Genomic DNA, 17000 nt, shown 5'->3' on the forward strand with positions numbered 1-17000 from the left:
TTGCGTTTATCTCACAATTTGAAGAAAAAAAGGAAACATGATCATAACTTTTCAAGTTTCAAAATCAATTTCACAAAGACAATACCTGAGCAGTTTTACAAAAATTATACAAGAACAATCACTGAAAAAACATTCAAAACTGAGCAAGAAATGTATCAATATGTCTAGGAATAGTGTGGATGAATAGAACAAAGTGGGGAAAAAAGGAGAAATTGAAAAACTAAAATTGAAACAGCACCCCCCCAACCTCTGCGGGTGCACAAGGTAGCACTAGTAAAAGACAACAAAGGCCACATTCATTCACACTCACTCTCTAGCTGTCATGTGTAATGCACCAAAACCACAGCTCCCTTTCCACATCCAAGCCCCACAAAACTTTCCATGGTTTACCACAGACGCTTCACATGCCCTGGTTCAATCCACTGACAGCACGTCCACCCCAGTATACCACATCGTTCCAATTCACTCTATTCCTTGCACGCCTTTCACCCTCCTGTATGTTCAGGCCCTGATCTCTCAAAATCTTTTTCACTCCATCCTTCCACCTCCAATTTGGTCTCCCACTTCCCCTTGTTCCCTCCACCTCCTACACATATATCCTCTTTGTCAATCTTTCCTCACTCATTCTCTCCATGTGACCAAACCATTTCAACACACTCTCTTCTGCTCTCTAAACCACACTCTTTTTATTATCACACATCTCTCTTACCCTTTCACCCCACACACCACATATTGTCCACAGGCATTTCATTTCCAACACATCCACCCTCCTCCTCACAACCTTATCTATAGCCCATGCCTCGCAACCATATAACATTGTTGAAACCACTATATTATTTTTATTTTTCATTATACTTTGTCGCTGTCTCCCGCGTTTGCGAGGTAGCGCAAGGAAACAGACGAAAGAAATGGCCCAACCCCCCCCCATACACATGTATATACATACGTCCACACACGCAAATATACATACCTACACAGCTTTCCATGGTTTACCCCAGACGCTTCACATGCCCTGCTTCAATCCACTGACAGCACGTCAACCCCGGTATACCACATCGCTCCAATTCACTCTATTCCTTGCCCTCCTTTCACCCTCCTGCATGTTCAGGCCCCGATCACACAAAATCTTTTTCACTCCATCTTTCCACCTCCAATTTGGTCTCCCTCTTCTCCTTGTTCCCTCCACCTCCGACACATATATCCTCTTGGTCAATCTTTCCTCACTCATCCTCTCCATGTGCCCAAACCACTTCAAAACACCCTCTTCTGCTCTCTCAACCACGCTCTTTTTATTTCCACACATCTCTCTTACCCTTACGTTACTCACTCGATCAAACCACCTCACACCACACATTGTCCTCAAACATCTCATTTCCAGCACATCCATCCTCCTGCGCACAACTCTATCCATAGCCCACGCCTCGCAACCATACAACATTGTTTGAACCACTATTCCTTCAAACATACCCATTTTTGCTTTCCGAGATAATGTTCTCGACTTCCACACATTCTTCAAGGCCCCCAGAATTTTCGCCCCCCCCCCCACCCTATGATCCACTTCCGCTTCCATGGTTCCATCCGCTGCCAGATCCACTCCCAGATATCTAAAACACTTCACTTCCTCCAGTTTTTCTCCATTCAAACTCACCTCCCAATTGACTTGACCCTCAACCCTACTGTACCTAATAACCTTGCTCTTATTCACATTTACTCTTAACTTTCTTCTTCCACACACTTTTCCAAACTCAGTCACCAGCTTCTGCAGTTTCTCACATGAATCAGCCACCAGCGCTGTATCATCAGCGAACAACAACTGACTCACTTCCCAAGCTCTCTCATCCCCAACAGACCTCATACTTGCCCCTCTTTCCAAAACTCTTGCATTTACCTCCCTAACAACCCCATCCATAAACAAATTAAACAACCATGGAGACATCACACACCCCTGCCGCAAACCTACATTCACTGAGAACCAATCACTTTCCTCTCTTCCTACACGTACACATGCCTTACATCCTCGATAAAAACTTTTCACTGCTTCTAACAACTTTCCTCCCACACCATATATTCTTAATACCTTCCACAGAGCATCTCTATCAAATCTATCATATGCCTTCTCCAGATCCATAAATGCTACATACAAATCCATTTGCTTTTCTAAGTATTTCTCACATACATTCTTGAAAGCAAACACCTGATCCACACATCCTCTACCACTTCTGAAACCACACTGCTCTTCCCCAATCTGATGCTCTGTACATGCCTTCACCCTCTCAATCAATACTCTCCCATATAATTTACCAGGAATACTCAACAAACTTATACCTCTGTAATTTGAGCACTCACTCTTATCCCCTTTGCCTTTGTACAATGGCACTATGCACGCATTCCGCCAATCCTCAGGCACCTCACCATGAGTCATACACACATTAAATAACCTTACCAACCAGTCAACAATACAGTCACCCCCTTTTTTAATAAATTCCACTGCAATACCATCCAAACCTGCTGCCTTGCCGGCTTTCATCTTCCGCAAAGCTTTCACTACCTCTTCTCTGTTTACCAAATCATTTTCCCTAACCCTCTCACTTTGCACACCACCTCGACCAAAACACCCTATATCTGCCACTCTATCATCAAACACATTCAACAAACCTTCAAAATACTCACTCCATCTCCTTCTCACATCACCACTACTTGTTATCACCTCCCCATTTGCGCCCTTCACTGAAGTTCCTATTTGCTCCCTTGTCTTATGCACTTTATTTACCTCCTTCCAGAACATCTTTTTATTCTCCCTAAAATTTAAAGATACTCTCTCACCCCAACTCTCATTTGCCCTTTTTTTCACCTCTTGCACCTTTCTCTTGACCTCCTGTCTCTTTCTTTTATACATCTCCCACTCAATTGCATTTTTTCCCTGCAAAAATCGTCCAAATGCCTCTCTCTTTTCTTTCACTAATAATCTTACTTCTTCATCCCACCACTCACTACGCTTTCTAATCAACCCACCTCCCACTCTTCTCATGCCACAAGCATCTTTTGCGCAATCCATCAATGATTCCCTAAATACATCCCATTCCTCCCCCACTCCCCTTACTTCCATTGTTCTCACCTTTTTCCATTCTGTACTCAGTCTCTCCTGGTACTTCCTCACACAAGTCTCCTTCCCAAGCTCACTTACTCTCACCACCCTCTTCACCCCAACATTCACTCTTCTTTTCTGAAAACCCATACAAATCTTCACCTTAGCCTCCACAAGATAATGATCAGACATCCCTCCAGTTGCACCTCTCAGCACATTAACATCCAAAAGTCTCTCTTTCGCGCGCCTGTCAATTAACACGTAATCCAATAACGCTCTCTGGCCATCTCTCCTACTTACATACGTATACTTATGTATATCTCGCTTTTTAAACCAGGTATTCCCAATCACCAGTCCTTTTTCAGCACATAAATCTACAAGCTCTTCACCATTTCCATTTACAACACTGAACACCCCATGTATACCAATTATTCCCTCAACTGCCACATTACTCACCTTTGCATTCAAATCCCCCATCACTATAACCCAGTCTCGTGCATCAAAACCACTAACACACTCATTCAGCTGCTCCCAAAACACTTGCCTCTCGTGATCTTTCTTCTCATGCCCAGGTGCATATGCACCAATAATCACCCATCTCTCTCCATCAACTTTCAGTTTTACCCATATTAATTGAGAATTTACTTTCTTACATTCTATCACATACTCCCACAACTCCTGTTTCAGGAGTACTGCTAGTCCTTCCCTAGCTCTTGTCCTCTCACTAACCCCTGACTTTACTCCCAAGACATTCCCAAACCACTCTTCCCCTTTACCCTTGAGCTTCGTTTCACTAAGAGCCAAAACATCCAGGTTCCTTTCCTCAAACATACTACCTATCTCTCCTTTTTTCACCTCTTGGTTACATCCACACACATTTAGACACCCCAGTCTGAGCCTTCGAGGAGGATGAGCACTCCCCGCGTGACTCCTTCTTCTGTTTCCCATTTTAGAAAGTTAAAAAAATACAAGGAGGGGAGGATTTCTGGCCCCCCGCTCCCGTCCCCTCTAGTCGCCTTCTACGACACGCGAGGAATGCGTGGGAAGTATTTTTCACCCCTATCCCCAGGGATAATATACATATATATACATATACATACACAAACATACGCACATATACACACACACACACATATACATATATATACATATGAAAAATATATAAAATATATATATATATATATATATATATATATATATATATATTTATTTCATTTATTTTGCTTTGTCGCTGTCTCTCGCGTTTGCGAGGTAGCGCAAGGAAACAGACGAAAGAAATGGCCCAAACCACCCCCATACACATGTATATACATACACGTCCACACACGCAAATATACATACCTATACATCTCAATATACACATACATATATACCCATGCACACAATTCACACTGTCTGCCTTTATTCATTCCCATCGCCACCTCGCCACACATGGGAATACCATCCCCCTCCCCCTCATGTGTGCGAGGTAGCGCTAGGAAAAGACAACAAAGGCCCCATTCGTTCACACTCAGTCTCTAGCTGTCATGCAATAATGCACCGAAACCACAGCTCCCTTTCCACATCCAGGCCCCACAGAACTTTCCATGGTATACCCCAGACACTTCACATGCCCTGGTTCAATCCATTGGCAGCAAGTTGACCCTGGTATACCACATCGTCCCAATTCACTCTATTCCTTGCACGCCTTTCACCCTCCTGCATGTTTAGGCCTCAATCACTCAAAATCTTTTTCACTCCATCTTTCCACTTCCAATTTGGTCTCCCACTTCTTGTTCCCTCCACCTCTGACACATATATCCTCTTGGTCAATCTTTCCTCACTCATTCTCTCCATGTGCCCAAACCATTTCAAAACACCCTCTTCTGCTCTCTCAACCACGCTCTTTTTATTTCCACACATCTCTCTTACCCTTACATTACTTACTCGATCAAACCACCTCACACCACACATTGTCCTCAAACATCTCATTTCCAGCACATCCATCCTTCTGCGCACAACTCTATCCATAGCCCATGCCTCGCAACCATACAACATTGTTGGAACCACTATTCCTTCAAACATACCCATTTTTGCTTTCCGAGATAATGTTTTCGACTGCCACACATTCTTCACGGCTCCCAGGATTTTCACCCCCCTCCCCCACCCAATGATTCACTTCTGCTTCCATGGTTCCATCCACTGCCAGATCCACTCCCAGATATCTAAAACACTTTACTTCCTCCAGTTTTTTTCCATTCAAACTTACCTCCCAATTGACTTGACCCTCAACCCTACTGTACCTAATAACCTTGCTCTTATTCACATTTACTCTTAACTTTCTTCTTTCACACACTTTACCAAACTCAGTCACCAGCTTCTGCAGTTTCTCACATGAATCAGCCACCAGCGCTGTATTATCAGCGAACAACAACTGACTCACTTCCCAAGCTCTCTCGTCCCCAAAAGACTTCATACTTGCCCCTCTTTCCAAAACTCTTGCATTCACCTCCCTAACAACCCCAACCATAAACAAATTAAACAACCATGGAGACATCACACACCCCTGCCGCAAACCTATATTCACTGAGAACCAATCACTTTCCTCTCTTCCTACACGTACACATGCCTTACATCCTCGATAAAAACTTTTCACTGCTTCTAACAACTTGCCTCCCACACCATATTTGAGTGAGTGCTCAAATTACAGAAGTATAAGTTTGTTGAGTATTCTTGGTAAATTATATGGGAGGGTATTGATTGAGAGGGTGAAAGCATGTACAAGAGCATCAGATTGGGGAAGAGCAGTGTGGTTTCAGAAGTGGTAGAGGATGTGTGGATCAGGTGCTTGCTTAGAAGAATGTATGTGAGAAATACTTACAAAAGCAAATGGATTTGTATGTAGCATTTATGGATCTGGAGAAGGCATATGATACAGTTGATAGAGATGCTCTGTGGAAGGTATTAAGAATATATGGTGTGGGAGGCAAGTTGTAAGAAGCAGTGAAAAGTTTTTATCGAAGATGTAAGGCATGTGTACGTGTAGGAAGAGAGGAAAGTGATTGGTTCTCAGTGTATATTGGTTTGTGGATGGGGTTGTTAGGGAGGTGAATGCAAGAGTTTTGGAAAGAGGAGCAAGTATGCAGTCTGTTGTGGATGAGAGAGCTTGAGAAGTGAGTCAGTTGTTGTTCGCTGATGATACAGTGCTGGTGGCTGATTCGGGTGAGAAACTGCAGAAGCTGGTGACTGAGTTTGGTAAAGTGTATGAAAGAAGAAAACTGAGAGTAAATGTGAATAAGAGCAAGGTTATTAGGTACAGTAGGGTTGAGGGACAAGTCAATTGGGAGGTAAGTTTGAATGGAGAAAAACTGGAGGAAGTGAAGTGTTTTAGATATCTGGGAGTGGGTTTGGTGGCAGATGGAACCATGGAAGAGGAAGTGAATCATAGGGTGGGGGAGGGGGCGAAAGTTCTGGGCACGTTGAAGAATGTGTGGAAGTCGAGAACGTTATCTTGGAGAGCAAAATTGGGTATGTTTGAAGGAATAGTGGTTCCAACAATGACATTTGGTTGCGAGGTATGGGCTATAGATAGAGTTGCGCAGAGGAGGGTGGATGTGCTGGAAATGAGATGTTTGAGGACATGTGGTGTGAGGTGGTTTGATCGAATAAGTAATGAAAGGGTAAGAGAGATGTGTGGTTATAAAAAGAGTGTGGTTGAGAGAGCGAAAGAGAGTGTTTTGAAATGGTTTGGTCACTTGGAGAGAATGAGTGAGGAAAGATTGACAAAGAGGATATATGTGTCAGAGGTGGAGGGAACGAGGAGAAATGGGAGACCAAATCAGAGGTGGAAAGATGGAGTGAAAAAGATTTTGAGTGATTGAGGCCTAAACATGCAGGAGGGTGAAAGGCGTGCAAGGAATAGAGTGAATTGGGACGATGTGGTATACCAGGGTCAACTTGCTGCCAATGGATTGAACCAGGGCATGTGAAGTGTCTGGGGTATACCATGGAAAGTTCTGTGGGGCCTGGATGTGGAAAGGGAGCTGTGGTTTCGGTGCATTATACATGACAGCTAGAGACTGAGTGTGAATGAATGTGGCCTTTGCTGTCTTTTCCTAGCCCTACCTTGCGCACATGCTGGGGTTGTTATTTCATGTGTGGCGGGGTGGCGACAGGAATGAATGAGGTAAGACAATATGAATTATATACATGTGTATATATGTATATGTCTGTGTGTGTATATATATGCATACATTGAGATGTATAGGTATGTATATGTGCATCTGTGGATGTGTATGTATATACATGTGTATGTGGGTGGATTGGGCCATTCTTTCCTCTGTTTCCTTGCGCTACCTTGCTAACACGGGAGGCAGTGACAAAGTATAATAATAATAATAATAATAATAATAATAATAATAATAATAATAATATATATGGATGGAGTGATGAGAGGTCAAAGCAAAACTAGGGCAAGGAAGAGCAGAGATGGACTATGGTGGTGAAGTATGGTGGCTCTTGACAAGCCTATTTGCAGATGATACTATGTTGTTTGCTGTAAGTGAAGAGGATCTGAAGAAGAAAGGTTGTAAGTGTGTTTTCTGATGTGTATAAGCATAGGTGATTTAAGGTAAATGCATGTAAAAGTAAAGTAATGGTGTTTCAAAGAATACAGAGTGAAAGTATAGACTTGGCAAAACCCAATAGAAAGAATGAAAAAAGTGCACTAAACTGTGTTATACATGTGGGGGAGAAAGATCGTAAGAGGTGAAAGAATTTAAGTATTAAGGAACTATCTTAGGTAAGTTTGATGATAAAAGAGGAGAGCTAAGAGAGAAAGCAGTACAGGGTCGAAGATTTAATGGATCCCCTAATAAAATAATGAAGAGTCCTCCCACCCCGACCTATGCAGCTGAAACATGTACATGGTATGAGTTACAGAGGTCTAGAATCCAGACTGTGGAAATGAGCTATTTGAGAGCAGCATGTGGTCTGAAGAAAGAACTGATGGGGTGCATGGCAGATATGGTATGGTAGAGACTGCAAAGGGAATGAATTTTGGAGTGCTAGAGTGGGTGAAACATAATACTTTGAGGTGATTTGGGCATGTAGAAAGAATGCAAGTAGAACTTACATGGAGATTGTATGATAGTACAATTAAAGTGGTTAGAGTGAGAGGAGGACCACCTACGACTGGAGGGAGAGAACTGGTGGAAGAATGCGTGGAATGGTGTGTGCGAGGGAGGCATGTAAGGACTGGGATAACTGGAGACTTTCGCCGTGACCAACTCCTTGATGGGAGTTTCTGGAGGAACAGACATCAGAGATATAGAAAGAAAGATAGAATACATGTTTCTCCTTTTTTAACTCACTTATATCTACACACATTTAGACACTCTTGCTGGAGCCCTCAAGGAGGTGAAGTACTCCTTGCTTGGCTCCTTCTGTTCCAACTTTTAGAAGCTGAAACATAAGATGGGGAGGGTTCCCATCTCACCATTCCCATTCATCTTAGTTGCTTTCTATCTCCAAGGATATAAATAATGTTAATAAGGTGGCCTTGACTAAACCTATAAGTTGCCCATGGCAACTCAGCTGAAAAAAATAATAATGAACTCATTAAATAGCTATGGTAACATCACACACCTTTGATGTAGGCCCATCTACACCTGAAACTACTCACCCTCCTCCCTTCCTACTTACACACACACACACACACACACACACACACACACACACACACACACACCTTATATTCCTGATGTAATTCCTCACTGTGTCTAGTGGCTTTCCTCTTACATCATATATCCTCAGTAATTTCCACAAGGCATCTCTGTCAACCATATCATAAGCTCTTTACAGGCCCATGACAAACTAAAATCAATGTTCTAATGACAGTGAGTGCTTGGACCAGCTGCATCAGCTCAGAGTCTGACCAAAATGACTTTTCAATGTTCATTTCATATACTCAAACAAGTTAATCTTACCTCAGCTAAACTATCCTTGCAAACCTGAAGTAAAACATCAGCCTTCTGAGTGAAAGATGAGTCCTGGCCATTGTATCTGATGCTGTTAGTCAAGATCAGCTCCATGTCATGCATAAACTCTGCTCGACTGTGATATTTATGGTCTGAAAAGAAAGAAAATTCAATATATCTTTTCATCTAAACAAATTTGATAAGTATTCGTACTCCTATGAAATTCCCTAAAAGATTTCTTCCCTAAATATTTCTATCTCTGTGCATCTCCAAATCTGTTTCTCATTACAGTATTGAAAATTGGGCATTCTGGCACAAAACCCCCAAAATAAGATTTAAAGAACACTTTATTTAGCTATGGGAAGTAAATCTGATTTGCTTAGGTTCACAATTTGAAAATACCCTAGTTGCCAATATAAATTTTAGACTTTCACATTCTAAATTTTATTTTCTTGAGTATCAAACAGTGCTTCTTCCTAAAGGAGTTAGCCAGTGAGGACTCTCAGAATAACTGATCCTCACCCAAAAGTCATAAATGAGAAATTCCATCTAATGACCCAAGAACAGGATCACATTTCATAGACCACTGCTCACCACCATCCCCTCCAGAGGCACAAAGCATGTATTGTAAGCTCAGATATGAAAATAATGAACGAGCCAATGCTATCCCTTTCCCATGCTGTGCTATTCTCAGCAACTGCATGGGATGTTCTTATTTTATGCCTCTTTACTCACCATCTGTAATTCTTGTTGGACCTCATCCTCTGAAGAAATAAGTGTCCTTTTCCCACTGTTTACTTTTTGGATATGGCTGAAGCTTTCCCTCCAACTGTGGTATTCTATAATTATAGTGTAAACCAGGTGTATTTACAAGTAATGGGCCTTTTATTCCTAATTTTTCATCCATCTTATGGGCTTGTGAATCAATTAATGTCATGTTAATTGTGTGATTTTACCCTTGGAGGCATTCATGATGTATTTTGCTTCTTCTGTATTTTCATAGTCCTTTACATTGGGGCACCTGTCACCATGTGTGATTGCAGCCCCATCCATCGATAGCTTCATTTACTTAACTGATGCAAGGCGGCTTCCTTTCCCTAACTCCCTCTTTAGCAGCATATATTCTCTGTTGAGGTTAGATAAGCTTGTCCTATTTGTAGCAGATCCCCTGAACTTGTCTTTCATTGTGGTACAATATAACACTGTTGAAAGTACCAAAGTGTATTATCAAAAAGTTAGATCCTCCCACCCTTTTCTTAGATCCTCCCACCCTTTTCTAACTGACTAACTCAACTTGGAAGCTCTATCCTTAAGCCATTCCCTTGTCTCGTGGTTCACAATCAGAACCATTTTCTTGCTTAATGGTTCCTAACTTGGACCCTTTGTCTCCACTTAGATCCCCTCCAATCCATTCCCCTACAAGGCGGTTCACGCTCTGATCCATCCTCTAACCTAAGGTTCCTATGTTGAACTTATCTTCTCACAGCTCTTTCCTTAAAGTCTTTTTTCCATTCTGACTGTTCATTTACCTAAAGTTTCTATATATGAATTTATTTATCACTTGATCGCAGTTTCCAGCATCAGCAAGGTAGCACCAGGGGAGCAGACGAAGAATGGCCCATCCACTCATACACACACATATGTACACATAAATGCCCATACACATACATATCAACATATATATATATATATATATATATATATATATATATATATATATATATATATATATATATATATATATATATATTTTTTTTTTGCCGCTGTCTCCCGCATTTGCGAGGTAGCGCAAGGAAACAGACAAAAGAAATGGCCCAACCCACCCCCATACACATGTATATACATACATCCACACACCCAAATATACATACCTACACAGCTTTCCATGGTTTACCCCAGACGCTTCACATGCCCTGATTCAATCCACTGACAGCACGTCAACCCTCGTATACCACATCGATCCAATTCACTCTATTCCTTGCCCTCCTTTCACCCTCCTGCATGTTCAGGCCCCGATAACACAAAATCTTTTTCACTCCATCTTTCCACCTCCAATTTGGTCTCCCACTTTTCCTCTTTCCCTCCACCTCTGACACATATATCCTCTTGGTCAATCTTTCCTCACTCATTCTCTCCATGTGCCCAAACCATTTCAAAACACCCTCTTCTGCTCTCTCAACCACGCTCTTTTTATTTCCACACATCTCTCTTACCCTTACGTTACTTACTCGATCAAACCACCTCACACCACACATTGTCCTCAAACATCTCATTTCCAGCACATCCATCCTCCTGCGCACAACTCTATCCATAGCCCACGCCTCGCAACCATACAACATTGTTGGAACCACTATTCCTTCAAACATACCCATTTTTGCTTTCCGAGATAATGTTCTCGACTTCCACACATTCTTCAAGGCTCCCAGAATTTTCGCCCCCTCCCCCACCCTATGATCCACTTGCACTTCCATGGTTCCATCCACTGCCAGATCCACTCCCAGATATCCGAAACACTTTACTTCCTCCAGTTTTTCTCCATTCAAACTTACCTCCCAATTCACTTGACCCTCAACCCTACTGTACCTAATAACCTTGCTCTTATTCACATTTACTCTTAACTTTCTTCTTTCACACACTTTACCAAACTCAGTCACCAGCTTCTGCAGTTTCTCACATGAATCAGCCACCAGCGCTGTATCATCAGCGAACAACAACTGACTCACTTCCCAAGCTCTCTCATCCCCAACAGACTTCATACTTGCCCCTCTTTCCAAAACTCTTGCATTCACCTCCCTAACAACCCCATCCATAAACAAATTAAACAACCATGGAGACATCACACACCCCTGCCGCAAACCTACATTCACTGAGAACCAATCACTTTCCTCTCTTCCTACACGTACACATGCCTTACATCCTCGATAAAAACTTTTCACTGCTTCTAACAATTTGCCTCCCACACCATATATTCTTAATACCTTCCACAGAGCATCTCTATCAACTCAATCATATGCCTTCTCCAGATCCATAAATGCTACATACAAATCCATTTGCTTTTCTAAGTATTTCTCACATACATTCTTGAAAGCAAACACCTGATCCACACATCCTCTACCACTTCTGAAACCACACTGCTCTTCCCCAATCTGATGCTCTGTACATGCCTTCACCCTCTCAATCAATACCCTCCCATATAATTTACCAGGAATACTCAACAAACTTATACCTCTGTATATACCTCTGTGTATATATATACACAGACATATACATATATACACATGTACGTATTCATACTTGCTTGCCTTCATTCATTCTAGGCTCTATCCCGCCTCACAAGAAACAGTATCCCTACCCCCTGCTTTAGCAAGGTAGCATCAGGAAAACAGACAAAAAGGCCAGTCATTCACAGTCAGTCTCTAGCTGTCATGTGTAATGCACCAAAACCACAGCTCCCTATCCACATCCAGACCCCACAGACCTTTCCATGATTTACCTCAGATGTTTCACATGCCCTGGTTCAGTCCATTAACAGCAAGTTGACCTCAGTATACATCATTCCAATTCAATCTAATCCTTGCCTGCATCTCACCCTCCTGTATGCTCAGGCCCAGATCGCTCAAGATCTTTTTCACTCCATCCTTCCATCTCCAATTTGGTCTCCTGCTTCTCCTTGTTCCCTCCACCTCTGACACATATATCCTCACTCATTCTCTCCATATGTCCAAACCATTTCAACACCAACCAAACAATTATCATTTCCACACATCTCTCTTACCCTTTCATCACTTACTCAATCAAACCACCTCACACCACATACTGTCCTCAAACATTTCATTTCCAACAAATCTCCCCTCTTCCATACAACCCTATCTATAGCCTATGCCTCACAACCATATGATATTGTTGGAATTACTATTCCTTCAAATGTGCCCATTTTTGCTCTTCGAGACAAGGTGCCTCCTTCCACATATTCTTCATCACTCCTAGAACATTCACCCCCTCCACCACCCCATGACACTTCTGTTTCCACAGTTCCTTTCACTACTAAGTCCACTTACAGATTTCTAAAACCCTTCACTTCCTCCAATTTTTCTCCATTCAAATTTACGTCCCAATTTACTTGTCCCTCAACCCTAGGGAACCTAATAACCTTGCTCTCATTCACATTTACTCTCAACTTTCTCCTTTCACACGCTTTTCCAAACTCAGTCACCAACTTCTGCAGTTTCTCACTCGAATCAGCCACCAGAGCTGTATCATTGGTGAACAACAACTGACTCACTTCCCATTATAAGTTTTGAGAAAGCTTTTATTCACTCACTCTTTTCAGTCAATCTTCGGAACATAGAAGCCTTTTGCTTGTTAAACAGCCAATCAGTGATCACCACCAACAAGTGACTTCTTTCAACCCACTTGTTCCTAGACAATTCATAGATTATGGTGACAAACTAAGTTTGTCACAAAAGCAAGGAGAAAATTTTTCAAAAAAAGGAGGGAAAGACCATCCAAGCAAGAAAAAGAGGAAAACTGCTCAAGGGATACCATCTTTAAGAGAAAAGGTATTTCAAATTTCAAGCCCATCATTTCCATCCACTGCAACCAGACCCACAAGCAATGAAAGCATATCCATACAAAGGAGAAGGGCTTGAGAAAAAGCTTTCCAATCAGACATAAAATTCAGAAAACAAATGCATTCATGGTGGCTCACAGCACACTAAAATCCTACTCTCTAGGAAGAAGAATCCCCAGAGCTATGCTGGAAAGATCCAACATATCTAAAAGCACCATTCAAAAAAGGTGATAGAAGAGACCCAAAGGCTCCTTTTCTTGATTTTCTCCATTGAAATACCTCTGAGGAAGGCTTAAGTAGATGTCATCTTCGATTTGCTCTAGTGTAAAGCCTAGGTTGAGCCACCAAGAGGAATCTCTTGATCAAGAAAGAATTATGTCTTGCTGAAAGAGGTTTCAAGGTTCTAATGTGTACAAATAAATGATTCCCTTGGTAATCTCTAGTAAAATCAAAATGATCTCTAGGTGATCTAATTTGAAAGTATGTATGATACTCTCCTGACAAAATCATCCAAGAGTGGATGATAATGAAACAAACATACCACTAAATTTAGTGGTTCAACATTTTGCCAGACAATTGGTGTACAAGGTTTATCTTGACACACAACAGCTTGCCATCAAAAGCAAGAAGTATCTTGTGTTCGGACATAACATGTAATTCATTATCTGTTTTTCAGAGCTCACAGCTATAAGGAAATGTTTTAACAGAACCTTTAAGAGCTAAACTGCCGGAAAAACTATTAGTCTGTAAAAGGTCTATGACTTTTGAAAGCTTTCACTTAGACGAAAGTGAAGAAAGAAGGACAGGAAAAAAAATTCCACATAGGGCCTATCAAATCAATATCAAAACCTAAAGAAAGAGATTCCTGAAGGGCACTCTAATAAGAGGTAACAAATGTTACCAGCCATATATTTGTCATGATCCACTAAAGGGGAGAGCTCCAAACATAAGGCTTCCGTAATGCATCAGAATCTTTAAGGAAGGCCTGAAATGCTCCACACTGACTGATAATGTCTTTTAAGTTGATGGCGAATGTTACGTAACAGTTCATCAGTTAAAAGTTCTCTAAACCTCTGTCATATATTTTCTTTACTGTAGCTAAAACTCATGAGTATATGAAAGACTTAATCAAGGCCATCTCATTTATGATATCTTCACAGTAGATATTATTTTTCTTAAACACATTTAACAATCCTTCAAAATACTCACTTCATCATCTTACTCTATCACTACCTGTCATCACTTCCCCTTTTGCCCCTTCACCAATATTCCCATTTGTTCTTTTATCTTTCCCACATTATTTAACTCCTTCCAAAACACCTTTTCATTTTCCCAAAAGTTTAATGACACTCTCACATCCTAACTCTCATTTGCCCTGTTTTTTCAACCCCTGCACCTTCCTCTTGACCTTCTGCTGCTTTCTCTTATACATCTAATCATTTGCACTCCTTCCTTGTAAGTACCCCCCTAATGCCTCTCTTTCCTCTTTCACTAACAACTTTACTTTTTCATCCCACTAGTCACTACCTTTTCTAATCTGCCCACCTCACACCTTTCGCATGCCATGTTAATCTCTTGCACAAGCCATCAATGCTTCTCTAAATGCATCCCATTCCTTCCCCAATCCCCTCACTTCATTTGCTCTCACCTTTTGCCATTCTACACTCAATCTCTCCAGGTACTTCTTCACACAAGTCTCCTTTCCAAGCTCAATTACTCTCACCACTCTTTCTCAGCCGACATTGTTTCCTCTGTTTTGAAAACCTCTACAAATCTTCATCCTCACCTCCATAAGGTAGTGTTCAAACATCCCACCAGTTGCCCCTCTCAGCACATTCACATCCAAAAGTCTCTTTTACACACCTATCAATTACAACATAATATAATATTATGTATATTACATTATTTCATACTTCCTAGTACTTGTATATGATAGTTTTTCAGTGTTATAATATTCAGTACACTCTTATCAATACCGAAACTGCCTAACCTCCATTACTTACATTATTTGATTAAAGCAATTATTTTCAAGAAAGTAACTATCATGTAAGTCAAGAGGTCCCTGTTCTCTGCTTTCCACATTAGTACTCAATACAGATCCCCCATTCACAGACCCTTCTGTAGTTTCCCCTAACTGCTTCCTATGCCCTGGTTCAGCCCATTACATATATACCCTTATATATACATACCGCGTTAATTCAATACACTCTATCCCATACATCCAAGGCTTACACCCTCCGACATATTCATGCCCCAAAAACTCAAAGCAGCTTTCACTCTAAATTTTCACCTTTTTGGTTTCCCTACTTCCCTTGCCACCTCCACTTCTGAAACATATACCCTCCTAGTCATCCTCTCTATACATCCAAACCATTTTCTTTCAGCACATCCTCAACAGTTCTCTCATACATACTCCTCACTCTATATTTTTTCCTCAAACATTTTAATTCCTACACATTTACCCTATTCTGTTCTTCGTCATGTCCATACAGCACAATCAAGTCTCCTATACATTCCTCAATGCACCCAGGAACTTCGTCTCCATACCCATCCCATGGCTTACTTCAGTTCCCATGGTTTCAATCGCTGCCAAGTCTGCTACTAGATATCTAAAATACTTCATGTCCTTCAGGTTCTCTCCATTCAAACACATACAAAAACTAACCTATTTCTCTCTTCAGCTAAACGTAACAACCTTGATTCTATTCACATATACTCTTAACTTTTCCCTTCAAACACTCTCCCAAACTCATACATCAACTTTGATAGTTTCTCACTCAAATCTGCCATCATCACTGTATCATCAGCAAACAGCAACTGACTCAACTTCTGGCCATCCCCCCAAACTCCTGACAGACTACAAACTAGCCCCTCTCTCCAAAAGCCTCACATTCACCTCCTTCACAATCCCCTCCAGAAAGTGATTAAAATGCCATAATTACATTACACACATGTGCCACAGACCCACCTTTGATGGAACCATTCACCCTCCTCTCCTACTAATCACTCATATGCAATAATCTCTTGATAAAATCTCCTCACCACCTCTAACAGATTTCATCCTACACTGTACATCCATAAAACCTTCTATAAAGCATCTTTATCAATCCTATCATATGCTTTCTCCAGATCAATATATATATGCCACATACAAATCCTTACATTTCTCTACATATTTCTCACAATTCTTTGAAGCAAACACCTAATCCACACATCCACTACCAGTTGAAACCACACTGTTCCTCCCCAATCTGATATTCCGTCTATGCCATAACCCTCTCAATTACCACTCTCCCATACAACTTTCCATGAACTCAACAAATACCTCTAAAATTTGATAATTCCCTTTTGTCCCTGCTTGCCTTTAAATTATGGCTTTATACAGGCA

At 41.3% G+C, this 17000-nt stretch overlaps 1 protein-coding gene across 1 annotated transcript in view; it reads right to left on the reverse strand.

Annotated features, from left to right (window-relative positions):
* The window catches only part of Taf1 (TATA-box binding protein associated factor 1), a 323621-nt gene that overhangs the window by 50878 nt on the left and 255743 nt on the right, over positions 1–17000 (reverse strand). The window contains exon 29 of the mRNA XM_071676313.1: positions 9052–9194. Coding sequence (XP_071532414.1) covers positions 9052–9194 — 143 coding nt within the window. The remainder of the gene's footprint in view (positions 1–9051; positions 9195–17000) is intronic.

The sequence above is a fragment of the Panulirus ornatus genome, chromosome 1 (assembly GCF_036320965.1).
Source record: "Panulirus ornatus isolate Po-2019 chromosome 1, ASM3632096v1, whole genome shotgun sequence".
Lineage (NCBI taxonomy): Eukaryota > Metazoa > Arthropoda > Malacostraca > Decapoda > Palinuridae > Panulirus > Panulirus ornatus.